This window comes from Neoarius graeffei, chromosome 8, assembly GCF_027579695.1.
Source record: "Neoarius graeffei isolate fNeoGra1 chromosome 8, fNeoGra1.pri, whole genome shotgun sequence".
Classification (NCBI taxonomy): domain Eukaryota; kingdom Metazoa; phylum Chordata; class Actinopteri; order Siluriformes; family Ariidae; genus Neoarius; species Neoarius graeffei.
In genome coordinates, this window is record NC_083576.1 from 67,428,623 (window position 1) to 67,448,894 (window position 20,272).

The 20,272-nt window shown below is 42.2% G+C and overlaps 1 protein-coding gene across 1 annotated transcript in view; it reads left to right on the forward strand.

Annotated features, from left to right (window-relative positions):
* Nucleotides 1-12,716, forward strand: part of psd2 (pleckstrin and Sec7 domain containing 2) — a 56,706-nt gene extending 43,990 nt beyond the window's left edge. The window contains exons 7-13 of the mRNA XM_060928064.1: nucleotides 867-910; nucleotides 1,037-1,227; nucleotides 7,640-7,710; nucleotides 7,871-8,028; nucleotides 9,824-9,968; nucleotides 11,492-11,635; nucleotides 11,753-12,716. Of these exons, the coding sequence (XP_060784047.1) occupies nucleotides 867-910; nucleotides 1,037-1,227; nucleotides 7,640-7,710; nucleotides 7,871-8,028; nucleotides 9,824-9,968; nucleotides 11,492-11,635; nucleotides 11,753-11,959 (960 nt within the window). The 3' untranslated portion in view covers nucleotides 11,960-12,716. The remainder of the gene's footprint in view (nucleotides 1-866; nucleotides 911-1,036; nucleotides 1,228-7,639; nucleotides 7,711-7,870; nucleotides 8,029-9,823; nucleotides 9,969-11,491; nucleotides 11,636-11,752) is intronic.
* The last annotated feature ends 7,556 nt before the right edge of the window (nucleotides 12,717-20,272 follow it).

Here is a 20,272-nt window from a genome sequence, read left to right on the forward strand (position 1 = left end):
TGGAACACGGTAGTGGTGTACTGACCCGGTTTACAGTAACGGAAAGTGAGAAGATAAGACATTATGTTGAGAAAGAAAGGAAACACAGGACCAAACTAATAAATATCGGCGGTCAGCGAGCACCTCGGTGTCATTAGCTGTTTGTTTAGGGACAAAATGCTGTAATTGTCAGTGCACGGTCAAAGGTAAGCCTGTAGATGGCAGTAATGCAACACTGTGGATGCCAGCTGCTGTAAAACCCAAAAGAAGAAGGAAAAGAAGAAGAAGGTAAACTTGCGCATGCGCACATGGACTTCCCTGTCTGCTTGACTGCACGAAGCAAGCAATTTCATGTGCATTATTTGCTCGGGAATCCCTTCAAATTAAATAACTTCCCCGCCACAGAATGGCCTGATTTTTTTATTTTTTTGAGATATTACAGAAATAAACATATATCACAATGACTAAATTTCAGAGGGAGCTAAATTTCACCGATTTTATGAAATCGAAAGACTGTGTAGCTTTAATACTTGTTAAAAAAAGATTTGTTAAAGAAATGTTATGTTGTACAACAGATTGTTGTAAAATAATTGTTCTATTGTAAAAAAAAAAAAGTTTGAGTGTAAAAATTGTTCAAATTATTGTTCTAAAATAGATGTGAAGACCTAAATATGAGTCCTTTAGCTGTTCCCAGATGCTCTGTAATAGGAGCTGCGGGGAGCGGTCCTGCAGGTGACCATCCTCATCCAGCAAGCCACCTCCCCCCCAAACCCAGTAACCCTAGGGGAAACACTGGGTTGTATGCGATGTATATATTTGTATAGTGTTGTGTTGAATGCAGCATACTGTACCTCTAACGTCAGGTCTCACCTCTCTTTCTGGATTAGGTGCTGTATAATTCAATAAAGAATGAAAAGCTGGAATGGGCTATGTGAGTATCTGTTCTCTCTGTGGATTAGGAAATACCCTGTATGTAGAACTGGTATTCCCTTGCTGCAAGGAAAATAAACTGAAGAAGACTGTCACTGTGGATGTGTAACTTAATCTCCATTTGCAGCGAGGAAGAGGAATTGAGGAAGAGTCTGTCCGAGTTGGTTGAGGATCAGTGTGAGGCAGGGGGCAAGCGGGTTGTTAGGGTAACGGATGGTAGCAACCCTTTCATTGCCATCCCGCTCCTGCTCAATGCTGCCACATACAAACATGGAGTTCTGACCCGTAAGAGTCATGCAGATATGGACGGCAAGCGCAGTGAGTATTTCAGACATAAAGAGAGAATATAGCATGCACAATATGTGTGTCTGTGTGTGTGTGCGCGCGTGCGTGTGTATGCAAATGTATAGCGTGACCGATACTCCACTTCTGAAATATGCAATAAATTGCTGGTGTTAGCAGAACAAATTCTGTTGATATTTAAAGCTGAGTATGAGGGATATTGGACACACCAATTTGACACCAAAGAACATAATTTCCTCTGAAATGCTGCACTCAAGCGTAACAAATAGACCTTCACTACGGCTCAGATGCATGTGCAGTAGCGACGTAACTGAATATAAATACACTGTTCAGAATGAAAACATAATGTGCTCACAACAGACAGAAAAACAGCTATGTAGCCAAGAAAGCAAAACTGGCCATGCTCTCCAGGTGAGAGGGATGGCATACCCTGTCCCCTGTCGATCTCAGCAACACTTGCCAATCAGTGGCATCTGTGTGCTCAGGTATGTGGAAGAGGGCAGACAGCGCTTTACTCTGAGTGTGTTCAACATGAGTAGCAGTATGAACCGATGCAGCTAGCACGAAGCAAACAAGGAAGCACATGTTAGCTCTCCTCTTCTCCAGTTGGTAGCAGTCGTATGATCGACAGGAGCTGGCTGATGGGTGGGAATTGGAAGGAGACCAAATTGAGGAGAAAATGGAGGGAAGAAAAAAAACCATGAATATGAGGTACACTATTAGTTTTATAAATTTTTTTAGAAATCAAATCAAAAATCACATTCAAAATTGTCGCATACACAATCATACAGAGTATGACATGCAGTGAAATGCTTATTGCAATGCTCCATAAGTCATGACAATAGTTGGGGGAGGGGGGTAGTAAAAAAAAAGGAAGAAAGGGAGTAAAATAGAATGTAATAAATAAAATAAAAAATAAAAATGTGATAATGGAATGATCTGTAGAATATACACAAAATATACTGCATAATATACAATATATAGAATATGTATTTAACACTTATTCCACAAAATCGAGTCGTACGTGAGCTGATAACTGATGAGGCACATAGCACCGAATTGGCTATAAGCCATGTACGATGAGATTGAGCGGCATAACTGTTTTATTCTATCCACATTCACTGGATTTTGAGAAACAGAGCATTTTTATTTTTATTTTTTGCAAATTTGATAAAAACTTCATACAAAACGTCCGACAAAATCATTTCCGCTTGGAATGCAAACAAACCGGCGAAATGACAGTAACAATTTGTGAAAAATGCTATAATAATAATTCTTGAAAAACAAAAAAAGATACATTCTTAGCATCAAATACTTTCATTCCATATTTTGTTGCTTTTTTTTTGTACTTTGTGGGGTTTTGTTTTCAGGTAGAGTTTTTATTTCATCCAAAACACGCCGCCATTTTGTTTTTCTTTACTCATGGTATATAAGCTGATAGCCTAGTAGTAGAGTAGCCAATCAGAGCACACGATTGCTCATATCCAGTGAATGTGGATAGAATAAAAATATGTATAACTATATATTTATGCATAACTATATATTCTTTGTTATACGTATAGATTCTTCTCAAATCTTTCCAAAAAGGGAGAAAAGTCAGATGAGTGGGATGTTTTTAACTTTCATGTGCCCAAGCAGTCAGATATGAAGCTCATGGTAAAAAGAAAGACCACATTCATTAGCATGAATGTTGCATTTACAGCATTCATTCATTCATCTTCAGTAACTGCCTTGTCAAGGTCACAGTGGTTTAAAATAGGGTACCAGTTTGTTTAGGCCTACATTTTGGGAAATAGAACCAGCTACATTTGCTAGAGAAGGTCACAGGCAGGTACAAAAAAAAAATACTAGGGCTGTTTTACAATCAACGTAAACTTTTCAGGTCCACAATAGTCCAAAATTCAAACTTCAGATTTTTGTGTTTCTCTGCTGCCAAAAATTACCTTTTGAGATGGAAATGAACCGCGCAGAATTTCAGAGCTACAGGTCGTATACTGGGCGTGTTACTTGTGGTGAGAAGAGGCATATAGTGTATTTCTAAAATTCTTATAATCCACACGAGTAAGGGATCTCATCTCATCTCATTATCTCTAGCCGCTTTATCCTGTTCTACAGGGTCGCAGGCAAGCTGGAACCTATCCCAGCTGACTACGGGCGAAAGGCGGGGTACACCCTGGACAAGTCGCCAGGTCATCACAGGGCTAGAGTAAGGGATACAAAATGAAAAACTGTTGAAATGGATGTGATTTTAAGTACAAATTTTCAAGTCCTGTGCAGCGATGTTTGTACACGGTGGTAACTGTAATAACAACTGAAGTGGGGACGATGATTCTTGTGGTTTTCTGGAGAGGACACTTTTTGACAGACTCACATTTCAACCACATGTGAAGCTCTGCTGCAAATGTGTCTTGCATCTGTTTCAAGTCCTGTTTTTACTGGACAACAACAGAGTATTCTGCTTCAAAAGAAACAAATGTTTTCTTAAAAAATCATTTACAACCTCATCATACGGTGAATGTCAGGCTTGTAGTACTTGAGTCCAGGACTCGGACTGGAGTCCGACTCATGCCCTAATTTTAAGGACTCATGACTTGACTTGGACTTGAACACTGACAACTCAGACTTGGACTCAGACTCGTGCATTAACTGCATTAGGACTCGGAAAATGGAGACGAGGACTCAGATTTTTTTCTTTCTTTTTTTGGCAACATGCCATAATTTGGCATAAGATATTTATATCTACAATAATTTTGTACTAATTTCATGAAAGAGTGTCACACCTGCGCGCCTTGGCGCGTGCATCAGATCGACTCTCTGGCGTGCTCTGGACAGCGCGCACCAAGCAGACTCTCGCGTGCGCGCCGTAAATGACTCGCACCTGCACAGGATTAAGGCGCAATCAGAGCGCCTATATAAAAACTGTGAAAACACAATTACTTTGCAAAGCATTGAGTTGCGTTTCTGACATGTTACTGAGCCTTATTTCCTTGTTTGGATTCCTGATCCCCGATTTCCTGTTTCTCATCTTTGATTCTGCCAAGTTTGTGCCTCGCTTGACCTATTGCCTGTTTCACAGTTTTACGATTTTGCCTGCCGTTCTGGATTATTTACCTGTCTTCACTTGTTAGGCTTGATGATGGTGATTTCCCTGCTCTAACATACTTCCTAAATCTGGTAATTACATGCTGAATTGTATAAGGTGTCTTTGAATTGGAAAGTCAACCACAGAAGTTTGCAATTTCAGGCTAATAAGGACTTTTGGGGGCAAAAGTGTTTTGTTGACATTTTGTGATGCATTTAGTTCAATACTGGTACACAGAGAGAAGATGAGTTTTAGTTAAAGGGATCTTCTAGCAGATTTATTCTCAAACTTATTTTAAGTAAAAGTAGTCACAGGTTTCAAAAATCCAACTTTTCTTTTAGAGACCAAATAGTGTTCGAGAAAAATTAATTTTCTTTAAAATGCCAGATGGGCTTGACATATGCGATGATGTCAGGTAGCGGTCACTTGGAGCAACTGGGCTGTTTATATTCTCTGTTTACATCTTAGTTTTGCTAGTTTTACAAGTATTTTTATCAAATTTATCCATTTTTAAATAAGTATGCCTCACTGGGTAGCATATAAATGCCACAATGATGATAAAAGAAAGCACAAGCTGGAAGTAGACTGCATTTCTGCAGAGAAAATGCAAAGTGTGCTTGCTCAGCTGTGGCAGAGGGTCGCCGAGAGTAACTGGATCATACATGAGACCTCACACTGCAAAATCTTTTTTTCACATGATCTACAGAAAGTGGGGCGGCACGGTGGTGTAGTGGTTAGCGCTGTCGCCTCACAGCAAGAAGGTCCGGGTTCGAGCCCCGTGGCCGGCGAGGGCCTTTCTGTGTGGAGTTTGCATGTTCTCCCCGTGTCCGCGTGGGTTTCCTCCGGGTGCTCCGGTTCCCCCCACAGTCCAAAGACATGCAGGTTAGGTTAACAGGTGACTCTAAATTGACCGTAGGTGTGAATGTGAGTGTGAATGGTTGTCTGTCTATGTGTCAGCCCTGTGATGACCTGGCAACTTGTCCAGGGTGTACCCCACCTTTTGCCCGTAGTCAGCTGGGATAGGCTTTAGCTTGCCTGCGACCCTGTAGAACAGGATAAAGCGGCTACAGATAATGAGATGAGATGAGATCTACAGAAAGTATGTGTGTGTGTGTGTGTGTGGCTGCACGCTCTAAAATCTCATCTCATCATCTCATCTCATTATCTCTAGCCGCTTTATCCTGTTCTACAGGGTCGCAGGCAAGCTGGAGCCTATCCCAGCTGACTACTGGCGAAAGGCGGGGTACACCCTGGACAAGTCGCCAGGTCATCACAGGGCCGACACATAGACACAGACAACCATTCACACTCACATTCACACCTACGGTCAATTTAGGCCCAATCCCAATTCTAATTTCTACCCCTACCCCTCCCCCTTCCCCTCCCCCTTCCCCTTGGCCCTTCCCCTTGAAACTGAGCTACAAGGGATAGGGCTTGAAATTCAACCCTTACGTATTGGGATAGCCCTTCAACGATCGCATACGTCATCGCGTACCTCCGTCAGCGTTTACGTTAGCAAAACGCGACTAAATGCGTCATTGGCTGCGACCAGCCGCTACAGTCAGAGCCAGAACCAGAAATCTCTGCTGGCAGGGTGTGATTTGTTAACTAACACCACTGAATGGGATATCTTTGGCACTTCGTGCACCACATCCGACAGAATGAGGTGTCAGAACACTCATGTAAACAATAAAAGCGAGAATAACAGAACAAAACGTACGCAGTCAAGCAACCGAAAACAATACTCACTCCCAAAGCTTTTTAGCAGCAGCTTGGATTTCAGAAATCGCTGCTCATTCTCAGCTCGAAAGCGAATCAAGCGGCGTGTTTCCTCTGGATAACAACTTAAAACACGTAAATAATGGAGAAAATACATTTATGACAATCTTTCGCCGCGGGAACCGCCATCTTTCTGAAATCCGCATGAAATCTCGCTGAAATCCGCATGGCATTGTGGGAAATCACTCAAACCCCTTCGTTCGGAGTCAGCTCCAGGAAAATCTCCGTTTGGAGGGGTACAGAAGCCCTACCCCTTCCCCTCCGCGTTAACTGGGATTGGGATACCCCTACCCCTTCACGTGAACGCGCAAAATGGAGGGGAAGGGCCAAGGGGTTGGGCCAAGGGGTGAAATGGGATTCGGCCTTAGAGTCACCAGTTAACCTAACCTGCATGTCTTTGGACTGTGGGGGAAACCGGAGCACCCGGAGGAAACCCACGCAGACACAGGGAGAACATGCAAACTCCACACAGAAAGGCCCTCGCCGGCCACGGGGCTCGAACCCGGGCCTTCTTGCTGTGAGGCGACAGCACTAACCACTACACCACTGTGCCGCCCCGCTCTAAAATCTTGGTTTAAAATGGCTCAACTCGCAGTGCGACATAACACTTTGTGCTCTAAAATCTGTTTTAAACCATGCCGCACTCTGTTAATCTGCTCAGCACCAGCTATAGATCATGTAAAAAAAGATTTTAGAGTGCAAAGTATCATGTCACGCTGCAAGTTTAGCTATTTTAAACTGAGATTTTAGAGCACGCAGCCACACACTTTCTGTAGATCATGTAAAAAAAAATTTGCAGCACGAGGTCTCATGTCTGATCCAGTTTCTGTTGGTGACCCTTTGCCACAGCTGAGCAAGCACACTTTGCATTTTCTCTGCAGAAATGCAGTCTAGTTCCAGCTTGTGCTTTCTTTTTAGCATCATTGTGGAATTTATATACTACACAATGAGGCATACTTATTTAAAAACTGATAAATTCGGTAAAATATTTGTAAAACTAGCAAAACTACGATGTAAACAGAGAATATAAACTGCTGAGCTGCTCCAAGTGACCACTACCTGACGTCATTGTATACATCACCACCGCAGGAAGCCCATCTGGCATTTTAAAGAAAATTAATTATTCTCGAACACTATTTGGTCACTGAAAAAGATTTTTTTTTAAACCTGTGACTACTTTTACTTAAAATAAGTTTGAGAATAAATCCGCTGGAGGATCCTTTTAAGCACGTGTTAATGTGACACACTGAGAAGAAAATGATCAGTACGAAGCTTGGCCCTGAAGGGCCCCATCTCTCTAAGGTAACTGTCTCAATGTGTCAATATGATGTAAGACCTAATTAGTCGAATTAGTGTGTGTGCTCAGCTAAACTGGCGAGTGAGATCATGGATTTCTTGTAGGTAGAGGAGATAGCGGGGATATTCCTAACAGCTGGATACAGCATCTGTGATCACCCACAGCCATTAGTAAAATGCATTCTTAACTAAGTAACTCTCGTTCTTTGTCTCTCTCTTTCTCTCTCTCTCACTTGCTCTGTCTCTGCCTCTCTCTATTTCTCTCTGCAGCCCCAAGAGGACGACGAGGCTGGAAGAAATTCTATGCTGTTCTGAAGGGCATGATCCTCTACCTGCAGAAAGTATTACACACACACACACACACACACACACACACACACACACACACACTTTGTCACTTCCTCCACTTTCTTCACCATTACACACAAACTCTCCTGCAACATGACCCAGCTCTTACGAAACCCACTCAATGCTCGTTCTCTGCCTCCCTCTTGTGTTGAGGATGAGTATAAACCTGATAAGGACCTCTCTGAAGTGGACTTGAAAAACGCAGTGCGTGTGCACCACGCTTTGGCCACCAGGGCCTGCGACTACAGCAAAAGACCCAACGTTCTCAAGCTCAAAACATCAGACTGGAGAGTCTTCCTCTTCCAGGCGCCGTAAGTTCGAAACGCCTTTTAATTTAGCTCAGGGGGAAATTATTAACAAGGTGTTACACAGTCCCCTCCAAAAGTATTGGAACAGCAAGGTCAATTCCTTTGTTTTTTTTTGTACACTGAAGACATTTGGGTTTCAGATCAAAAGATGAATATGAGACAAAAGTTCAGAATTCCAGCTTTTATTTCATGGTATTTACATCTAGATGTGTTAAACAACTCAGGACAGAGCACCTTTTCTTTGAACCCACCCACTTTTCAAGTGAGCAAAAGTATTGGAACATGTGACTGATGGGTGTTTCTAGTTGCTCAGGTGTTGCCTTTTAGATTGATTGCTGAAACTTTAAATAGTTCTTGTTTTTGGCTTTGGGTTTCACCTGTGAAAACTGTATTTGCTGCTAAGCAAACATGAAGACCAGAGAGCTGTCAATGGGAGAAAATCAAACCATTTTGAAGCTGAGAGAAGAGGGAAAATCGATCAGAGCTATTGCACAAACATTGGGCATAGCTAGTACAACAATTTGGAATGTACTGAAAAAGAAAGAAACTACTGGTGTACTGAGCAACAAACATCGAACAGGTCGGCCAAGGGTAACAACAGCAGTTGATGACAGAAACATTGTGAGAGCTGTGAAGAAACACCCAAAGACAACAGTCAGTGACATCACTGCCAAACTCCACAGGGCAGGGGTGAAGGTATCACAATCCACTGTTCGAAGAAGACTTCGAGAGAAGAAATATAGAGGCCATACCACAAGATGCAAACCACTCATCAGCAAAAAGAATCAGAAGGCTAGATTGGATTTTGCAAAGAAGTACACAGATCAGCCACAAAAGTTTTGGGACAAAGTTTTATGGACTGATGAGACCATTATTAACCTCTACCAAAGTGATGGAAAGGCCAAAGTATGGAGAAAGAAAGGATCTGCTTATGATCCAAAACATACAAGCTCATCTGTGAAGCATGGTGGAGGTAATGTCATGGCTTGGGCTTGCATGGCTGCTTCTGGAATGGGCTCACTAGTCTTTATTGATGATGTAACTCATGATGGTAGCAGCAGAATGAATTCTGAAGTCTACAAAACCATTTTGTCTGGCAATTTACAGAAAAATGCATCCAAACTAATTGGGAGAAGCTTCATCATGCAACAAGACAATGACCCAAAACACACTGCCAACACAACAAAGGACTTCATCAGGGGGAAAAAGTGGAAGGTCTTGGACTGGCCAAGTCAATCACTGGACCTTAATCCAAAAGAGCATGCATTTTACCTCCTGAAGAGGAGACTGAAGGGAGAAACCCCCAGAAACAAACAACAACTGAAAGAGGCTGCAGTAAAGGCCTGGAACAGCATTTCAAATGAAGGATGCAACAGCCTGGTGAAGTCAATGGGTCACAGGCTCAATGCAGTTATTGCAAGTAAGGGTTATGCCACCAAATATTAAATGTTATTCACTTTAAGTTAATTTAATAATGTCTGTTCCAATACTTTTGCTCACTTGAAAAGTGGGTGGGTTCAAAGAAAAGGTGCTCTGTCCTGAGTTGTTTAACACATCTAGATGTAAATACCATGAAATAAAAGCTGGAATTCTGAACTTTTGTCTCATATTCATCTTTTGATCTGAAACCCAAATGTCTTCAGTGTACAAAAAAACCCAAAGGAATTGACCTTGCCGTTCCAATACTTTTGGAGGGGACTGTGTACCGTGCCATATTTTTATCCATTTTCACATTATACTCAGCCAGCTATTTTACTGGTACAAGTACACACGTGTCTGTGTGCCTCTGTGGGTGTAGGAGTGAGGAGGAGATGATGTCATGGATCTTCAGGATCAATTTGGTGGCTGCTCTGTTCTCTGCTCCTGCGTTTCCTGCTGCCATCGGTTCCATGAAAAAATTCTGCAGACCGCTGCTGCCATCATCTACAACCAGGCTGAACCAGGTACACACACTTATAAGGCAAGACACTATAGGTTGAGATAGAAATGACAATTTTGGCCATGTTAATAATTTTTCAAATTTTAGGATAAACTGAAATTCCAAATATTCAGTATGTACTAACATCAGTCACGTACCTAATACCCAACCATTACTGTAGTACGTTCTATGAGTATGCGTGCGAGAAATAAGGACGCATTTTGGACGTACTCCGCTGCCATCCTTTGACCCGGATGTCACAGATGACATACCTATGTATGCCACGAAAGTTGAAAGAAATTATTTCTGCAATGGTAGAAAATTTTTAAAACTGTTCTTGATATGTTTGTACTTCACCAGAGACACCAGAGACTAGTGCTGTAGTACTTGGTCTCAAGACCACTTGTTGAAGGTCTCGTCTCGGAATCGACGGCATTTTTACTCGGTCTTGTCTTGGTCTCGGACACAGAGACTTGGGATTTTATTTCAAGATCGGTCAAGACCACAACTGTAGGGATTTCACTAAATTGCCTTTGTGTTGTCTGATTTATTTGTTAACATCATTAGTGTGATTGGATGTAAAACTTCCTGTCTCAAATGTAACCAATAACGTGACTCAATGCTAATTTGAAATTTTCATGACTGTTAATGGTTATCGTGCTTCCCCGCCACCCTTCACACACACACTGATCTGGTCCTGGTCTTGACTCGGTCTTGCCCTGCTTTGGTCTTGGTCTTGACTTGATCTCAACCCCTCAAAGTCTTGGTCTTGTCTCAGTCTTGATGCACTCTGGTCTTGGTCATGACTTGGTCTCGGTTTAGGTGGTCTTGACTGCAGCACTACCAGAGACTAGTCCTCCATTTTCTTTCTATTTTTCCAGGGAACTTTGATTTTTTAGCTCCCTGGCCGTAGGGCGATGAGCTATTGCATCACGTCGTGTCCGTCATCCATCCATCTGTCTGTCCATCCACAATTCACAAAAATCACGACTCCCCCCTGAGTTTTTGGTGGATTTTGATTCTGATTGTTTTGCTTGGAAGATCAAATTGTTCTAATTGTTCTCATGAAGAGCAACTCGGCTAATTATACTGTAAATGAGTCTGGTTTCTGATGGTACGGCCGTGTGAGCTACTGCGTCGCTGACACTCTGGTTGGTTCTTTCAAGGCTCTAACTGACTTAAGGAAGAGTGTAGCATAGTATGTTTGCATACTGTGGATGTAGTCGATCATCTGGGTACCGTTCGACTGCTATTAAATGCCTGCTGAGAATTTGGACAGCCTATGGATTATGACGTACTGCTTTTTGTGTACTAATAGTAAGGGACTGTGAGTATTCGGATTCAGCCTGTGTCTATAACTACTTCTTTGTTTTCAGGTAGAGTTTTTATTTCATCCAAAACACACCGCCATTTTGTTTTTCTCTATTCACGGTATATGAGCTGATATCCTAGTAGTAGAGTAGCCAATCAGAGCGTGCGATTGCTCATATCCCATGAATGTGGCTAGAATAAAGACCTTTACATTGTCATGCTGGCACATCTGCACAGGAGGAGCAACTGAAGTGTCATGAGAGCAAACTGAAGCAGATCTCCTTAGAGGTGGAGGAGCACAAAAGGAATCCGCCAGAGCTCACACCCAAGAGCAAAGAGTCAGAGGAGTACCGCATCAAAGAACACTACCTTACTTATGAGGTCAGTAGCACGTTGAAGGATCTTTGATACAATATAATGCCTGCAATCCTGTGTTTCTGAATTAATTTCCTGTTTATCCAGCATCCATTCATAACCGCTTTGTGTGTGTCTGTGTAGAAAAGCCGTTATGAGACGTATGTCAACCTGCTGCAGGCCAAGTTGCACGTCGGGAGCGATGACCTGGATAAAATCGAGGCCAGTGTGTTCAGTGGAGACAGCCGAGACGGCCACATGCGCAAAACCCAGTCCAGTCCCTCCATCAGCCATGCTCATGGACTCAACGGACAAGCCGCTCACAAACACACCTCGGACAGCTCTAACTGAATGTTCATTGCAGGGTCCCTGAACTTTGACCTCTGTCTGCGACGCAGTCGAGATGGCAGTATATGACTGAGATGGTCTCGAACTTTGGAAAAAGAGAGACACTTGAACGTAGCATTAAAACGTCATTATAATTTCAATGCACAGTAAATTAGGATTATTGTAAGTATTATTAGTATTATTATGACAACAGTTTAATACCGAAGTGAACGTCGTGCCAAAAAGGAAGTACAGAAGTACAAGGAGACCGAGGCTGTATTAGAGGAGTGTGTTTACATCACATGACTGACAACACAGTCAGATGGCAGTTTCCCTGTGACGGTCAGTGAGGTGCACTATGATATGATCACAAGGCTGATGTGTGGAGAACATGGACTGCAGCATCATGGGGCACCTTTCCTGATGTCACTATGAAATAACTGAGACATTATGATGTGTTTCTTGGAGTGTATACTTTAGAGTGATGCCACATTTCAGTGTTGAAGCCATAACACATTTATGGTGACATCTCAGTATTTGACAAGTCCATACGTAGGATTGGCTTCCTGACTGAATTTTTTTTCTTTAATTTTTTTGTTTTTTTTGCGTGACATGTAGCATTTGGCTTATTCGCGAGGCCTTTTCGATGTCTCAGCCTCAGTAGCTGTTTTAAGGGCTCTGTCACATGCTGAGGTGGTGTTTGTTCAGATTCATATCAGCTGTCTACAGTTTGATGCAAATGTCCCCATTATTTATTAACATCATATTTATTTATTGTAAAGTTTCTTTTCTGAGCCGTCATAATGGACTCAGGCACTTGAAAGCAATTTATCTCAGTTGATGGATCCTATATACTGTATTATCTCAGTTCTTTTTCAATGGAGCTACCTGCTCGGGTCGTTAGGGAACCCATTGTGAGGGTGTTGTTCATAGTATCGTTAAAAAAAAAGAAGAAAGAGACAGGGTATGTGATTGGAAGTATTGGAGTGTGTGTGTGTATGTACTGTATGCGTGTGCATGTTTGTGTGTAACAGTGAAAGAAAGAGAGAAAGAGAAAACAGATTGAAAGTGAGTTAAAGGAATGCTGCAGTGTTTATCCTAATCGAATGCATCTGTAGCATATGTATGTTTACTACAGACAAGAGTTTCAACATGATTTCCTGTATTGAGGCTCCATGGTAAGGCTTTGGGCTACTGATTGCTACAGAAGATTGTGAGTTCAAATCATTACACAGCATCACACCACGCACAGCAACGCTATGCAGCAAAGTGACTCATTAATTTCCAATGAGAGCTGGCAATTTCCTGTAGTGACACAAAGTGGAGCGGCAATTGAAGCAAGAAACTATACAGAAATGAGATGCAAACCAATTTGGTGACTACCAATGGGTAGTGTTTGGTTCCATGTAGTATTTTTTTTAGCTTATCTGGCCATAAGGCCAATGAGCTGTTGCCATGGCGTGGCATCCATCATCCATCCGTCGTCCACAAAATCGTATCTCCTTGGTCAGTTCTCCATGGATTTCCATTCCGATCATTTTGTTTGAAAGAACTCATCACTCCACACAAAACTTGGTCGTTGTTTTGCCAATTTTTTTGCTAACGAGTTCGTAATTAGGCCAAGGTAACGAATTTTCCAAGCCCTTCACTAGAATTGTATCTCCTCTCTGATTTCTCATCCGATTCCAGTTCTGATTGATGTTTTTGGGTAGATCTTCCTTTAAGGAACAAAACTTGGTTGTTTGTTTATTGATTTTTCCTGTTGTAAACAATTTGTTTACAACTTTGTTTATTTTCAGTTAAATCATATCTCCTTCTATTCTCAATGCATTTCAGTTCTGATTGTTTCATTTGAAAGAACTAGTCATTCTGCACAACACTTGGTCATTGTATTGTCAATTTTTTGCTAATGAACTGCTCGTTAGGTCAACTTCATGAATTTTCGGACTTCTCATTAGAATTGTATCTCCTCTCGCAGTTCTCATCCGATTCCAGTTCTGATGGATGTTTTGAGTAGATCTTGCATTGGGAAACAAAATTTAGTCCTCTGTTGATTTTCCTGTTGTAAACAATTAGTCGTGGAGGTTGGTCCTCTCTCACATTGTCACATTTCAGTTCTGTTTGATGTTTGGTAGTCATGGTTGTTTTAATGGCAGGCCAGATGAACTACTACATCCTTGACGTTCTGGTTCTTACTTCTGAGCGAATTGATCATGCTTGCTTTGTCCCTACAGGGCTGAAGAGTTTCATTCACCCACAATAGAACAGCATCAAACAAAATAATCTCATTGGATAACTCAATTTTAATGCTTTCAGGACAGTAACCTTTTCATTTCTGAAGCAAATTTAATAGAAAATGAGGCCGAATTAGAAGAGAATAATTATAATGAAATGATGAAAACAATTAAAGAATAAAAGAAATTAAATATAACATTTGAAATGCTGATATGTTTGGGCCTTCTCTAAAGGCCTAGAAGGCCCTGACAGTTCCCCTCTGCTGTACAGATGCGTTTTTATACGAAAGCATTTTCCTCCAGGTTTTATTTTTAGTCAGAAGACTTTTGATTTGGGGTCAAATGAGAGTTTTTTTTTTGTACATGTCGTAGCTAGCTTATACAGATGTCATTGTTTGTGTGGATATTGCACTACTCTGGCTCTGCCAGGGAAATCATGGTATCTGGAAGTAAATCTAATGATCACGAAGTCAATTAAAAATAAAAATCAGTCAATGAAAGATCACATGTAGTGACTAGTATAGCATAATTTGAATGATGCTCAACAAAACAATTGCTGGCAGTGGATGACACCAGTACGAGAGAGGTTTTACTTATATCATACTATATTTTATCCAAGTGAAAATTGGATAGTGATAGTACAGTAATTCTAGTTACAGATGCTTTCCCTGTCAGCTTTTGTGGCATCCATCCATTCATCCGTTATCTATACCACTTATCCGTCAGATTCATGGGGGAAGCTGGAGCCAATCCCATTAAGGCGGGGTACACCCTGGGCAGGTTGCCAATCTATCACAAGGCTTTGTGTTATTCATGCGCTATGTCAATGCTGATAAACCCAGATATTTCCCTCTGAATAAAGTAGTCTAACAAAGTCTAAGTCCCTCCTGTGCCTGGACCCGGGCTTTCCAGGCAGTCTCCTGACCCAGTACTAATCAGGCACCCATCTCTGCTTCTATAGCCTTCGGCCTCTCGCCTATATAGCTAGGGTTACAGTGGAGGGCTAGTCCTCTAGTAACCGTGAGAGTTTGACTCCCCACTCGCATCTGTATTGCAGCATGCCTTGCCAGACGGTAGTAGGTACAGTTGTGGTCAGAAGTTTACACACAGTGACATGAATGTCATCTATATTTGGGCTTTCAATAATTTCTCTGAACTGTTCTTTTTCTGTGGCAGAATGATTGTACAGCATACATCTTTAATTAAAAAAAACACTAGAATTTGGTGCACAAGTTTTAATTTTCTTTGGGTTTTCTGAAATCAACACAGGGTCAAAAATATACATACAGCACACCTAATATTTGGGAAAATATCTCTTCGCAAGATTCATCTTGACCAAACGTTTTTGTTTACCATGAACAAGCTTCTGGCAGAATTCTGGTTGGATATTTCACGACTCTTCATGGTAGAATTGGTAGAGTTAAATTAATTTTTTTTTTCCTTGGCATGGACTTGACTTATAAGCATGGTCCATATATTTTCAATAGGGTTGAAGTCAGGACTTGTTTTAAGCTTAATGTTAGCCTGCTTTATCCTCCACAACCAGCTCTGATGCGTGTTTGGGTTCATTGTCCTGTTGTAACTCTCAAGTTGTGTTCAAGTTTCTGATGGTTTATGCTGAAGAATTCTGAGGTAGTCCTCCTTCATTATTCCATCCACTTTGTGCAATGAACCAGTTCCACTGGCAGCAAAACAGCCCCAGAGCATGATGATCCTACCACCACCACCAGCTGGTACAGTGTCCCTCTGTATATGGTGGTCATTGTGGCCAAACAACTCAATCTTTGTCTCATCTGACCATACAGTTTTCCTCCAGAAGGCTTTTTCTTTGTCCATGTGGTCAGCTTCAAAGTTTAACTAAGCTTGAAGGTGTAAATTTTTGAGCAGGAAGTTGTTTCTTGGATAGCAGCCTTTTAGTCTATGGTGATCTGAACTGTAGACAGTGATCCATCAGCTTCCAGTTCATGGCAGGGCTGTGCCATGGTGGTTCCCAGGTTGTTCCTGACCATCCAAACCAATTTCCTTTCAGCTGAGGGTGACAGTTTGGGTTTTCTTGAAGCAAAGTGGCTTGGCAAAGTGACTACACCTCACAATAACTTGGATACAATTGTTTGAAGTGATCTTGGAATTTGCAGTTGTTTAGAAATGGCTCCAAAAGACATTCCAGAGTTGTGTATATCTGCAATTCTCTTTCTCAGATCTGCACTGAGCTCCTTGGACTTTCCCATTTTACTGTATGTTGGTCAATCCAATGAGTGCTGTAAACAAACCCTTTTTATGAAGGCACAGAGAAGCTACCAGCTGTAGTCAATCATGATCACTAACAGGAAGTTAAGAGACCTTGGCCTTGGCAAGATAAGAGACATTTTGGAAGTTTCAGCACCTCTGAATTAGTAATCTAAGTGAGGCGTATGTATATTTTGACCCTGTATGCATATTTTTGACCCTGTGTTGATTTCAGAAAACCCAAAGAAAATTAAAACTTGCGCACCAAATTCTAGTGTTTTTTTAAATTAAAAATGTATGCTGTATAATCATCCTGCCACAGAAAAAGAACAGTTCAAAGAAATTACTGAAAGCCCAAATATTGCCCTGACATTCATGTTGCTGTATGTAAACTAATGACTACAACTGTACCATTTTTATGATGGTCCTTGGTATGACCCGACTGCGAGTAGAACTCACGATCTCCCAATCGAGAGGTGAAGACGCTAACCACTAGGCCAGCTCGCGGTCAAGGCAGTCTAATAGATGAATTTAATCAGCTAAATTTCCAAACATCATTGACGATTGACAATAATGAAGAATTTTCTACAGAAATACATGTTTTGCATACATTTTTAATGACTGCCCTTCAGTCATCTCATCTCATCTCATTATCTCTAGCCGCTTTATCCTTCTACAGGGTCGCAGGCAAGCTGGAGCCTATCCCAGCTGACTACGGGCGAAAGGCGGGGTACACCCTGGACAAGTCGCCAGGTCATCACAGGGCTGACACATAGACACAGACAACCATTCACACTCACATTCACACCTACGGTCAATTTAGAGTCACCAGTTAACCTAACCTGCATGTCTTTGGACTGTGGGGGAAACCGGAGCACCCGGAGGAAACCCACGCGGACACGGGGAGAACATGCAACTCCACACAGAAAGGCCCTCGCCGGCCCCGGGGCTCGAACCCAGGACCTTCTTGCTGTGAGGCGACAGCGCTAACCACTACACCACCGTGCCGCCCCCCTTCAGTCATATTCTATTAATTTCTTTTGAGCCATCAGGGTTTCTTTTCTTGGTAAATTTCTTGTCCATGGTACTTCCACATATGCTACAGATGCAGTAGATGGAGATAACAGTAAAACAACAACACTGGAGTATTCCTTTAAGTGGAATGTCAGAGAACAACAATGAAGATGATTTTTTTCTGTATGCTTGAAAGTGACACGGGAGTCGTTGTCTTCTCACAGCGGACCAAAAGAAGCCTTCCCAATAAACATGAATAGAGCCTGAAGCAGCAGGACTGCACATTCAGACCAAGATATCTACTCGTATCTGCATCACGCACTGTAGCTTAAAGGACTAAATGATACAAATGTGTTAAAATGCATTATTATGCTGTAAATCAGTACCGTGAACATGGGATCAATGTTATGTTTGCAGAAGAGGACTGCTACTGGCACTCTGTCTACGCTTAGCTCTTCAGCAACAGCACAGTCAACCCCCCCGGTGTCTCTGCCCATGCCCATGGTACAGACTTTGTGTGTTCGAGAAAGTGCAAGTAGATTTTTCTAGTGCAGTTTTTACGCATGATGACAGTGAGAGTGAGAGAATGAGCTCGTGGCTCTTGCACTGCTATATATGAAATAACATAAAGAGCTTCAATTTTATACGTTCTTTAGTAACTGCTTTCATAAACCGACTTCCCTATATACTTGTCGCTTTGGCTGTTGTGCTAACTATGATTTTCCCCAATGTTTAGGGTAGAACACAAATGCTGTTGTAATAAAAAAAAAAGATTGTGATGATTATTTTATAATTTCTCCTGCTCTGTTGAGATATTTCCTCATAACCCACCCCTTTTTTCCTGGGGAAAATGAAAAGAGTTGCTTGTTTCACTTGATTTGATGCTCTATGCTGCTCTACAGCTCACAGCCCAGTTGAACATAGTGGACAAGAACAGAAAACAAGCTGAAGAGCATTAGTTAGCTAGCTGGAAAAAAAAAGCAGTTAGCAAATTTGAGCCAAAAACAGCAATCATCTCATGGCTGTGGGACATCAGCAGCTTGGACAAACAGCACACACTCTAAGCAAACAAGTGAGCAAATGATAGTTAGCTAAATAAAACTAAAAACACAGACAGTCGAAAAAATTGGGCGCTACAGTCAACTGGGTTTAAGAGACTGAAGATAGCCGAGCAAACACACTTATGGCCCTTTTCCACTACCCTTTTTCAGCTCACTTCAGCTCGCTTCAGCTCACTTCAGCCCGACACGGCTCGCGTTTCGACTACCAAAAACCAGCACGACTCAGCTCGCTTCAGCCCTGCTTAGCCCCTAAAACTCGCACCGTTTTGGAGTGGGGCTGAAGCGAGCCAAACCGTGCTGACTGAGGCTGGGGGCGTGAGCAGACACTCCCCTGTGCACTGATTGGTGAGGAGGAGTGTCCTCACATGCCCACACACGCCCCGCGAGCGCGCTGGGATCTGTAAACACCGTAAACCCGGAAGAAGAAGAATTACGAATTACGAGAATTTCTGAAGCCTTATGCGCCTCGCCTCATCTATACGCTCTTGCCAGTATCTGTTGGCGTTGTCAAGCCACAGCACCAAGACCAGCAACACTAACGACTCCATGTCCTCCATGTTTATTGTTTACTATTCGGGTCGTGAGACTACCGCTTAAAAGCTCACTGAATCAGTGACATACAGAGCATCGTGGACGAGTTCGCGGAGCGCAAGGCTCGCCGTATGCCCTTCAAATAATGCGCGCAGTAGGCTATTGATGTTTTATTATGAGCCATGTACAGTATGTCGCCTAATGTTTTTTTGTTTCTGAGTTACATGTTCGTTTGAAGGACTTAATGTACAAAATAACATAGTTGCACCCCGTAGTGTTGAAATTGGTAAACACAGTGCATTCAGTGAGGTTTGCACCGCCCTCCTTTTATTTCTGACTCTTCCTGTCACTGTTGCAACCTCTGAGCGCTCATTCGTATGCCCTTCAAATAATGTGCGCAGTAGGCTATTGATGTTTTATTATGAGCCATGTACAGTATCCTAATGTTTTTTGTTTCTGAGTTACATGTTCGTTTGAAGGACTTGATGTACTAAATAACATAGTTGCACCCGGTAGTGTTGAAATTGGTAAACACCGCAGTTGCGGACATTTTGTAGCCTAAAATGATGTTATGATAAGCTTTAATAAAGGGTCCGGTCATTTGCCCCGCCCCCGGCCCGGCTCTGACTTGTTCCGCCACTGTCACTGATGTCACTGTTTGTGCTGCTTAACGACATCACATGACGTCCACCCACTTTCGCTAACTCCACCCAATGTGTCCACCCACTTCCAGCCAGCACGGTTCAGCGCGGTTGTAGTCGAAATGCAACTCCAACAGCCCCGCTCAGCTCGACTCAGCTCGACTCGGCACGGCACGGCTCAGCCGCGTTTGTAGTGGAAAAGCGGCAATAGTTAACAAGAGTGCTCTGAGAGCACAATATCCCCCGTGGGCAACTATGCCATAACTCTGGTAAAATGTGACTGAATTGAACGAAATTGCAATATATGTATTACCGACATATAAAAAAAGAATTCTGTCGAGTTTCATGAAATTCCTCCAAAAATTGTGAAAGGAGTTGATTTCAGAAGCAGGGGCGCCACCATGTGGTGGCCAGTGGTGGCCGCGGCCACCTGAAAATCATTCTTGGCCACCACATAGGCCACCCCTAAGAGAATTTTTATTATGCATACTAAGTGTAAATATATAATGTACACTAGATTTTTTAAAATTCACAACAGTTCGTAATGTGAAAACGATTCTGTAGCAAGATACAGCGGCGCTGCTCTTGCTGACATCCTCCCTCCCTGACATTGCTGGTTGGTGATTGCTT